Source organism: Mustela nigripes, chromosome 10, assembly GCF_022355385.1.
Source record: "Mustela nigripes isolate SB6536 chromosome 10, MUSNIG.SB6536, whole genome shotgun sequence".
Classification (NCBI taxonomy): Eukaryota; Metazoa; Chordata; class Mammalia; order Carnivora; family Mustelidae; genus Mustela; species Mustela nigripes.
The window spans coordinates 1,605,826-1,617,280 of NC_081566.1; the positions used below are offsets into that span (position 1 = coordinate 1,605,826).

At 44.0% G+C, this 11,455-nt stretch overlaps 1 protein-coding gene and 1 long non-coding RNA gene across 5 annotated transcripts in view; both read right to left on the minus strand.

The window, feature by feature from the left end:
* Nucleotides 1-656: 656 nt before the first annotated feature.
* The window catches only part of CCDC181 (coiled-coil domain containing 181), a 36,189-nt gene continuing 25,390 nt past the window's right edge, over nt 657-11,455 (minus strand). For 2 of the 4 annotated variants that reach the window (XM_059412404.1, XM_059412400.1), the window contains 2 exons: nt 2,695-2,849; nt 657-996 (listed from right to left, as the gene is read on the minus strand). In XM_059412404.1, coding sequence (XP_059268387.1) covers nt 837-996; nt 2,695-2,849 — 315 coding nt within the window. In that variant the 3' untranslated portion in view covers nt 657-836. Of the gene's footprint in view, nt 997-2,694; nt 2,850-11,455 lie in introns of those variants that run through there. The other 2 variants (XM_059412401.1, XM_059412403.1) reach the window with 2 other exon arrangements.
* LOC132025326 (uncharacterized) lies at nt 7,706-11,274 on the minus strand. The gene is made up of 3 exons (XR_009406544.1): nt 11,226-11,274; nt 7,999-8,089; nt 7,706-7,915 (listed from the first exon to the last, which is right to left on the minus strand). It is a non-coding gene; the product is annotated as an uncharacterized LOC132025326 (long non-coding RNA).

An 11,455-nucleotide genomic window follows, 5' to 3' on the forward strand; every position in this document is an offset into this window, starting at 1 on the left:
GCCTGCTTCCCCCCACCCCCTGCCTGCCTCTCTGCTTACTTGTGATCTCTCTATCAAATGAATAAATAAAATCTTTAAAAAAAAAAAAAATACTGTTCCTCTTCACAATATCTACCAAGGTTTATAAAGTTTATACTACACCTAAAAGAAAGAATTTTGCAATTATACAGATCATCTGCAACACAAGACCAATAGGGTTGTTATGAGGATTATGTCAGATTATTTATGTAAAGTGCTTACAACATTACCATGCACATTATAAACTCTAATAAGAGCTAGTTAGTTTTGTAATAGAGCAAAATTGGATGCATAATTATTACTATTTTTTTAAAAGAACACAAAGTAAGGCTACCCTATTTCTTAGTTTGCCACAGTTATTCAAATTCAAAGTTGTCATAAATGGGATTTTGTATAAGGCCTTGAACCAGGCTTGTTTAAGAGGTCACGCCTCAGTTCCATGAAACGTTCTACTGTGATCTCTTTTTTAATAATAGAAAGATCTCTTTTTTAATAATAGAAACTAAGAACAGAAATCTGTTCCTTTCTTGGGTTCTTTCAGGCTAGAAATGCTAAAATAATTTAGAAGTGAAGGAATCTAGAGCTCATTTATTCAATTTGTTGCATGGACTACAAGATGGTGTAACATAATACAACACTGCGAGAGAAAAAATTTATTTTGTTTAGTGTTTTAAAAAAAAAAAGAAATTCACTGTCAATATTGCCAAAAGATAAAAAGGATTTCCATAATTTAGAGTATGACCAAAGCATAGGCCATAAGAAATGATATTAAAATTTTGAGAAAAGCAGCTTCCAAATGAAGTGTTTAATAGATACTCTCAGTTATAATGATCAGTAAAACGAAATGCTTTGGCTTCTGACATATACAGGTGGTTCTGTAGTTGTTTAGAATGCTTTGCTTCCAGTCGGAGCTGTCTAGTTCTTTCTCTGACAGCTTGTTGCTCTGCTAGTTTTTCAATCCGTTTCCTTCGCAGCCATCTGTAGAAAGAGATATGATCAGATCTGGTGAGTATCAACGTGAATACTCTTTACATAAAGCTATTGATGTAGACTATTAAAGGAAGTTGAATTTCTTTACATTAAAATGCTGCAGTCACAAAAAAATTATTAAAGTACTAATGAAAATTTCAGGTTTATCCCATGGACTCACATAAGAAAACATAGTCACATTTGTAATCAAATACTTAAAACTAAGTTTGTCTAAAAATGAGACTGCCAACTAAAAAAAACTGAATTTTGAGTAATGGATACAATATTTTACATGTGCTATAGGCCCTATTCTTTTTTAAAATATGATTTTCTAAGCAAACAAGTATTTGATAGATTCCGACTAACATATTTTTTGCAACTAACTGTATTCCCAAACATGACTCAATTAGGTTAAGAATCCCAGCATGCAGAAATGTTGCCTTCCTCTTGTTGGTAGGAACACTACCAACAATGCTTTTTAGTGCATAAAACAGTTCTTCCTTAAAATGGAAACATAAGCCTAAGCATAAAAAAATCCAAAAAAAGTGAAGAAAGAATCCACATTCAAACAAATTTAAATTTATAAACCTTGCTTAGGTAAAATAACTCAAGTAACTGTACACACACATAAGAAAGCGCATGCAGTGCATCTGTGTATGTATCCATTGTTTTCAGAAAAGACCCGAAACAACTAAACATGTCAGAAGAGAAGAGACTTAAGCATCATAAGCCAATGTTGTGGCCCTGAACTGGACATGATTTGAGTAGACTGACCCTAGTCACTGAGAGGTCTGTTGGGAAAGTATCATTATGGTACTAGATGAGATTATTAATAAAAATAAGCAGATTACAGAACAGTATACAATATCTCAATTTATATTTCAACACTACAATGTATAGAGAACTATGTAAAAGATATGGACTAAGGTACTGACAGTGATTTCTAGGTGAAGAAAATGTGACTTTATCCCCAGCCATTACCACAATGCACACTCATTGCTTCTCTTATAATATTTATATGTTTTTTTTTTTAAAGGAAGAAAGAAGTAAAGAAACAAAGAAAGAAAAAAATAGAAAAGAAAGAAAGGAACTTACAGCAACTGGGTTGAATATTCTCTACCTCTCCCAAGGACTGCTGGCAAAATTACGAAGCCAGGTCTGTTTCCTCACAATTAGCCAGGTAACAGAAAGTCTCAACCAGGTAACTGAAAAGATCAGGTCTGCCTTAAATTACCAGTGTCTGCCCAAATCTCTCTTTCAGTTTGGTCAATACAGATCTTCCTTCTCAGCCTAACTTTCTTTATAGACGAATATTTCTTGGGAAATGAGACTCTCTATTCAGTTTTTCTGAGGAGTATGTAGGAGTAGCTGTACGCTATCTTTGGCCCATTTCTCTAAAAAATAAACAAAATAACTAACAAATAAATGGCAGGCTATCAAAGGTTATCACACTGGTAAAATATAAAATAATGTTGTTACTGAAAATATCTTGAAGAAAGAAACAATGGCATATAGATATTATGCAAATTATGGACCAAAAGAATTTTCTCACACATTTTTGAATGTGTGGATTTAAAATTGATCAGATATGTAATATCAGATTGTGGGATTTTTTTTTTTTTGTGGGATTTATTTTCAACCTTTATTGACTACCAAGGTCTCTGCAAAGACTGTGAGGGAGGGGAAGTTTGCCGGCCTGTGACTTACTGTTTGAAGGCCCGCTCACGGCCCTCTGTTCCTTGAAGGAAGAATAAGCATTCCTCTTGCTTTCGTAGTTCTTCTGTCTTTCTTTCTTTCAACTGCTCTTCATGCTTTTTCTTAAGCCATAATCGAAAAGCTTGCTGTGGATCTCTGTTTTCCTGCTGATTACAAAAACAAGCTTTGTTTAAATAAACCAAAATTACTTTTTGAGGCCCTGCCTATAGGACCCTACAAGGATACATGTTCCACTCATCAATTTTTCACTCCGTGCACTCCTAGTAGCCAAACAAAACAGATCACCCTTGAATCAGCAGCACTGACGGAACTCTGCCAGAAAATCCAACACTGAATTCACTGCCATTTGTCATCTTTCAAAACTTATTGAGGCAATCAATAAATGAAGAAGGTTTTTGCAGTGATTTGCAAACTTTTCAATGAGCGGCTCTTTGAAAAAATAATTTTTTACAGTGGCACAAAAAAATAAAACAGGGTTGAAGAAAGATTGGGACAGATTATATGAATTGAGTCGAGGTCTTTGTAATGATTCCTGAAGGAGTTCCCTGGGTTGCAGTCTGACAACTTATGATCCAATACTCTGTTATTCATCCTTTCTCTTAAATTCTATCCTTGTTTTTTATTTATTTATTTGAGAGAGAGAGAGGTCACAAATAGGCAGAGAGGTAGGCAGAGAGAGAGAGAGAAGAAGCAGGCTCCCCACTGAGCAGAGAGCCTGACTCGGGCCTCGATCCCAGGACTCTGAGATCATGACCCAAGCCGAAGGCAGGGGCTCAACCCACTGAGCCACCCAGGCACCCTCTACCCTTGTTTTTAACTTCTAAGAGCATCTAAAAGTTAAGATGCCAAACCCCTCTCCAAATTATAACTATTCTCATGGAAGGTGGCCATTACGATTTGCAGCCATAAAAATTTTCTCGTAACAGCCATGATGATTTTGTCATAAGTCAAAGCTAGTGGGAGTAGCTTATTTTATGGTTCCTCAAACATCATGATGGATACTTATCTTCAGGGAATTTTCAAAAGTTAAAAGAGCTCTTATTTGGGAGAATAAAGAGAGCAAAAGGACAGATTTGGGGCTAGGGGAAAGCATGCCTCATTAGTTGGATGCCTGGCCAAAACAGAAAGGGAAGTATGCATTCATTTAATACTTTTCCGAAACAGAAACTCGATGACAGAGAGGACCATTTCCTATATCTTGCATTTTCCTTTTTTTTTTTTTTTAAGATTTTATTTATTTGAGAGAGAGAGACAGAGACAGAGATAGCAAGTGAGAGAGAGAGCATGATGGGGGAGGAGCGGGAGAAGCAGGCTCCCAGTAGGGCTCGATCCCAGAACCCTGGGATCATGACCTGAGCCAAAGGCATATGCTTAACTGACTGAGCCGCCCAGGTGCCCCTGTACTTTCCTTTATCTATTACTCACATTGCCAAGTATGTTCCAGTTTAATTTATATAATTTAAGTAATCTACGATCTTTGATGTACAATGCTGAAGCCTGTGAAGATAACCCATTGCTGAATACCTAGAAGTCTGGGAATGGCCAGAGATGACCAAAAAGTGTTCATTCTGGAATGATAGATTGAAAGAGGCAAGGATTCAGGGGTGAACAGGGTTGCCTGGATCTCTGTTTCTTTACTGATTCAGCAGATATTTACATTTACAGAGTATCTACTACAGAGTATCTATAGGCACGTAGATTGCATCAGTGGGGGGAAAAAAACCAAGTTTCTCTCTCTCATATATTCTGTGATTGAACTGTCCAGTACAGTGACCAACAGAGTGACCACTAGCCACATGTAGCTATTTAAATGAAGTTAAAAATTCAGTACCTCAGTTACATTAGCTACATTTCATGTGCTTAAGTGCTTAAGAGCCACACTGTGGCTAGTGACTACTTCATTGGACAGTGCAGATATAGAGCATCTCCATCATCCTGGAAAGTTGTACTGGGCAGTATTATTCTAGATGGGGAGAAAGGTGGTAGGCAGACAGAAAGTGAGGGAGTATGTTATCGGATATCTGGAGATTGAGTATTTCAAGCAGTGGTCACAGTAATACGCAAAGAAGGAGTACTTAACTGGCTATCATCCCAGGACTCAGCACAGAAGGAATAGACCCCCAAAAAAGCCCATCTCCCATTCTTTCCCTAGAAGAGGCCCATCTGCATACTTGAAAAACTACTGCTTGAGGGTCAGGCTTCTAATTTAGAGTGCATCTAAAGGCTTCATCTTCCCCAAGGACCAAGAAAGGTGTTGACCCTCTGCTGCTGTCTCCCTGTCACCTGCTCCAAGTAGCCGGGATCTCCTATGAAGGACATTTACAAACATCGGTTGCACCCAAACTTACACGGCCGCACCTAAGGAACAAGTTCCTAAGTCACCTGGTTCCAACAGCCACTGGAACCTCCATTCACGAGTCCCACAAGATGGTAGCAATCAAATGAGATCTTCACGGGCACAGAAATACCCACCTGCATATCTACATCTGGACCCAGGGCAGACAGAACAGGAAAAAAAAAACCCATCTCCCAGTTTCTTGTTGGGAGGGGCTTAACCACATACCTTCCCAGCTGTGCCAGAGGGTCTGGCTTCCATATAGCCTGCAAAAATACACTCCTTCACAAAGATGTCCAGCAGAATTGAGAAGAAATAAGAGCTTTTCAGATAAACAAAAGCCAAAAGTATTATCACCACTCAACTGGCCTTATGAGAAATATTGTAATGATAGAAAAGGATGCTGAATTAGTAGCAAAAAGTATACGAAAGTATAAAACTCAGAACACCTGAATGTAATGGTGGTAGGTAGATCACTCATAACTCTGGCATGAAGGTCACAACTACAACAGACTGTTACAAGTTCAAGGTCTCATTGCAATCAGAAAGAAAACACTTGCAGTAGATACACCAAAGGTAAAGAGCAAGAATCGAAGCGTAACTACAGAAAACCATCACAAAGGGGAAAAATGAGAGTGGAATGAGGGGACAAAGTAACTACAAAACAACAAGACAACATTTAACAAAGTATTTCCACACCGATCAATGACTACTGTAACGCAAATGGCCTAGAGCTGAATGGATAGAAAGCAAGTCCCAATTACATGCTGCCCAAAATTCCACTCTGGCACACTCAGAAACTGAAATCAAAGAGGTGGAAAAAGATATTCCATATAAATGGAAGCTAAAAAAGAACAGGGGTAACTATGCTTATATCAGACAAAATAAACTTAAATTAAGCCAAAACAGAAACTTGTACGATATTGCCATAAAAAACAGATGCATAGATTAATGGAATAGGAGAGCTCAGAAATAACCTCATGTGTACATGGTAAAATAATTTTTAATAACGTTACCCAAAAAATGGGAAAAGGATAGTCTCTTCAATTAATGGATCTGGGAAAACCGGATTACCACATGCAAAAGAATGAAAATGGACCTCTACCATACACGCTACAAAAAACCAATTCAAAATAGATTAAAGACTTGAGTGTAACCTGAATGACTCCTAAAAGGAAACATTAGAATAAACTCTTTGATATTGTTCTTAGAAATAATTTTTTTGGATTTGCTAGCAAAAGCAACATAAACAAAAATAAGTAAAAGACAAATGAAAGGTTCTGCTTAGCAAAGGAAACTTTCAACGAAATGAAAAGACAACCGATGGAATGGGAGAAAATATGTGTAAACCACATATCCAATAAGGCAACATGAAAAGATCATCAGTATCACTAATTATCAAGGAAATGCAAATCAAAATGACCATGAGCTACTGTTAAGATAGGTATTATCAAAAAAGAGAGAGGAAGGAAGGAAAGAAGGTAGGCAGGCAGGGAGGGAGGAGAGCAGGAAAAAGGAGAAGGGATGGAGGGAAGGAAGGAAGCTGAACTCCTAGAAAGAGACAGTAAGAGTAGTGGTTACCAGGGCCTGAGGGGTGGGAGAAAGAGGGAGAGGTTGGTAAAAAGGGTACAAACTTGCTGTTTTAAGATAAAAAATGTCTGAGGATCTAATGTTTAAATGGTGACTACAGATGATAATACCGTATTATATAATTGAAATTTGCCAAGAGAGTAGAACTTAATCTTTCTACCAAAAGAAAAAAAGGAGTTGGGCGCCTGGGTGGCTCAGTGGGTTAAGCTGCTGCCTTCGGCTCAGGTCATGATCTCAGGGTCCTGGGATCGAGTCCCGCATCAGGCTCTCTGCTCAGCGGGGAGCCTGCTTCCTCCTCTCTCTCTTCCTGCCTCTCTGCCTACTTGTGATTTCTCTCTGTCAAATAAATAAATCTTTAAAAAAAAAAAAAAGGAGTAAATATGTGAGGTGATGGACATGTTAATCAATTTAATGGGGAGAATCCTTTCACTATGTGTATGTGTATCAAATTACCATGTTGTACACGTCAAATATCTTACAATTTTCCAATTACACCTCAATAAAGCTAAAAAAGAAAAAAACTTAGATCACACATATAAAAATGTAAACTTAAACAAAACAACCTAAATTCTATGAATGGGCTTAACAGTAAACAGGATGCAGCAGGAAAAAGTATCAATGCCCAAAGGCAGATCAACAGAAATTATGCAAACTGAACAAAGAAAATTAATTTTAACTATTTAATTTTAATTTTACCAAAACCTTAATAACATGTGAAATAATAGCAAGTCTTCTGATGTATGTGAAATTGGGCTTCCAGAATAAAAAGAGCAAGAAAATGGAGCAAAAAAAAAAAAAAGGAAAATTGTAAAAATAATGGCAAAAATTTCCCAAATTTGGTACAAACATCAACCTACAGATCTGAAAAGATCAGGAAAGCCCAAGTTAGGCGAATTCGAAGAAAAGCATATGATATATTATTCATATAACAGACCATTGAAATCCAAAGACAGAAAAACTTTATAGCAGCCACAGAAAAAAGGATGCTACGTACAAGAAAGCAATAATAAGAATTACGGCTGACTTTTTTTTTTTAAGATTTTATCCATTTATTTGACAGAGATCACAAGTAGGCAGAGAGGCAGGCAGAGAGAGAAAGGAAGGAAAGCAGGCTTACCGCTGAGCAGAGAGCCTGATGTGGGTCTCAATCCCAGGACCCCGGGATCATGACTAGAGCTGAAGGCAGCGGCTTAACCCACTGAGCCACCCAGGCACCGCTATAGCTGACTTTCTAACCAGGAATGATGGGTGTCAGAAAATCACTGACACTAAAACACCATCTTTAAACTGCTGAAAGAAAAAAAACTGTCAGCTCCAAATTCCATATCCACTAAAAATAAATCCTTCAAAAAATATACTTCTGGGGGCACCTGGGATCAAGGCCCTGCATCATCATCACCATCGGGCTCTCTGCTCCACGGGGAGCCTGCTTCCACCTCTCTCTCTGCCTGCTTGTGATCTCTGTCAAATAAATGAATAAAATCTTTAGATCTTATTGCAGGGCTCAATCCGAGGACCCTGGGATCATGACCTGAGCCGAAAGCAGAGGCTTCACCCACTGAGCCACCCAGGTGCCCCTGAATGAAATCTTAAAAAAAAAAAAAAATATATATATATATACACACACACACACACACACACACACATACATATATACTTCTGATACATTCAGGGGATAAATATTATAATCCCTAGAGCAGTGATCTAAAAAATAATTCAATGAGGCATAGATTTTAAATAAGAAAATAAAAGGAAATATTTTTTAAATACTTGATTAATCCATAAGAAGGCAGAAAAAGTTGAGTAATGGAACTAAAAGGAAATGGAACAAATATAAAATCAAGTGGTAAACTTAAAACCTACCATATCAATAATCACAATTAAATACAGATTCTGGATTGGGAAGATACAACTATGTGCGAACAGTAAGTCTTCAGAGATGGATAAACAAGTTATAAAAAAGATACGAGGATGCAGATGTTAGTATAAGAAAGCTGGTACGGCTTGAATAACATCAAACAAAGTAGACTTCAGGATAATGTGAAAATGTCATTCACCAGTGAGACAGAGAGCCCTAAATGTATATACATAATATTTTAAAATATTAAAGATGAAGCCAGGGGCGCCTGGGTGGCTCAGTGGGTTCAGCCGGTGCCTTCAGCTCAGGTCATGATCTCAGGGTCCTGGGATCGAGCCCCGCATCGGGCTCTCTGCTCAGCAGGGGGCCTGCTTCCTCCTCTCTCTCTCGCTCTCTGTCTGCCTGTCTGCCTACTGTGATCTGTCAAATAAATAAATAAAATCTTAAAAATAAATAAATAAATAAATAAATAAATAAAAATAAAACAGATGAAGCAAAAAAAAAAAAAAAAAAAAAGACCCATACCTGGTGATAGTTAGAAGGTTTTAACCCCAATTTCGCAGTGATTCATAGACCATATAGGGGCAAACAGCAAGGACACACAAGATCTAAGCTGCTCTATCAAGCGACTCTACCACACCGACGTTAAGAAAACACCAAATCGAAAGCGGAATACAAAGCGTATGGCGGTGTCCGTGTAGAGCTGAGCTAGATAAACGGACAAACATGCAAACACGTGTGCTCATGTCGGTGTGTACAGTAGCGCGCGGGCGTGTCCACACACGCGCGCGCACGCGCACACACGCGCACGCGCACACACGCACGCGCACACACGCGCACGCGCGCACACGCACGCGCACACACTCGCGCACACACACGCACAGCGGAGCCGCCTCACCGACCGGGAGAAGCAGAGCTCGCAACGAAGATGAGAGACATTTCTAACTGTCCCCTAAAATGGCAGTAAAAACTCAACCACCTACGAAGTGGTGGTAATGCCGCGCACAGGGAGTCGTTCCGGGCTGCGTCGGTTCCGAAGACCCGCCCCCGAACCGGACACTGGCAGGACCGGACGCAGCACGTCCCACAGAGCAGCCCGCGAAGCACCTCCTGCGACGCGCCCAGGAGCCCCCAGCTGCCCGATCCCACGCTGCTCAGCTTCCGCGGTACACAAGAGTCACAAAGTTCCTCAGAAGACTATTTTTTATGTAATTTCTCATTAAGGTTGATTTTTGAGACAGACTTCAAATAAAGCAAAAATAGGAAATAAAAACTCCAAGGGGACACGTGGAACCATCTAACCACCTTCTGACCCGGACGTGTTTGGGACAGACTCCGCGGGTGCGGCCCGCGTCTCACACAACACAAGTCCCAGTGTTGGCTCTAGTCCCCAAGCAGACGACGACACGACACGGCACCGCACCGCACCGCACCGAGGCGCCCGGGTTTCACAAGGGCCCGACGAAGTGCTGCGCGGGCCGGACGCCCGAGGCCCGCAGCCGCAGCCACCCCGGGAACCTCTGCGGCGCTCCCGGCCGAGCTCCTCGCGTCCCGGGGACACACGCTCTGCCCACGCGACAGCAGTGCTGCCCGCTGCCCCCCGCAAGCCTCCCTCAAAACCCTTCTGACTCACTCCTTGTCATTCCCCTTCCAGGACACAAAAGCTCCCGAACACCCCTTCTCCCGGGCGCTCTGGCTTGAGCCGCTTCTTACCCAAACCCCGGCTCTTCCCCGCACCGCGCCTGTCCTCGCCCCAACCGGCTCCGAGCTGGCCGCACCGCGCACACGCACGCGCACGCGCAGGAGGGGAGCCCCGCGCAGTCTCCACCCCCACCCCCACACCCCGGCGCTGCTCCAGCCTCGCGCAGTCGACAGCCGGGCGACCGGGCCTCGCGACTGCAGCGACCTGTGGTGGGCGGCTCAGTGCCCCTCCACCCTCGTCCCAAGCAATAGAACTACACGGAGAAGCCCGCAGATCCTTATTTTCTGCTCGTCTGGGCCGCTCTCCACGGCCCCCGCCACATCCCACAAAGCACGTGTCTTCCACGTCCCTAATCCCCGCGGCAAACCCGTCTCTCCGGTCAGTTCACGTCTTCGCCCGGGACCCGCCTCCGACTGCACGTGAAGACCCGACGGGGCCATCGCGCGCACCATCCCCGGCCGGCCCGTGAGCGCCGCCACCGCCCGCCAAGGGCCGGGGAGAGAACCCGCGGTGTCCTCCTCGGGCCTCACACGCCTGAGCCGCGGGGAGCCCTCCCAGCCCGACGGCAGGACGCGCCTGAACCCGCTCCGGTCCCGGCCTCCCGCTCCGCGCCTGTCGCAGACTCAGCCGGTCACGGGCGCCGTCACCTCACGCACGACCCTGCCTGCCTTCCGGCCGCTCTCCCCGCGCGCACTCGCCGCCGTCCACCCGCTCTGCCGCGGCAGCGTCCCTGGCGCCTCACTGCTGGCTCGGGACGGCCGTGGCGGCACCCGCGGGAGCTCCCGGTTCCCGCGTGCCCCACGGCAGCGTCGCGGCGCCGCCCCGGGCCCGCTCCCACCTCCCGGGCAGCCTCCGTCTCGGTCTCCGGCGTCCTATGGCTTCTCCCGACCTGAAACGAGCTCCCCTCGGTCCTGCCCACGCTTCCCTCCGTTCACCAGCCGAGAACAAGCTTCCCGGAGTGACCCGGACGCCCGCTGTCCCCCCTGAGAGCTGTCCCCGCCGCATTCGGCTCGGCGCGCCCGTCCCGGCCCCATCACCAAGTTCTCTTCCGCGCGTTCCCTCCGGCCCGCACTGGCCGGGCCCCCGCAACGCGGCGCCGCGCGGCTCGCTCCGTCCGTCCGCGCACGAGCACCTGCCCCGGAGCCCGCGACGCCCCGGAGCCCGCGACGCCCCGGAGCCCGCGACGCCCCGGAGCCCGCGACGCCCCGGAGCCCGCGACGCCCCGGAGCCCGCGACGCCCCGGAGCCCGCGACGCCCCGGAGCCCGC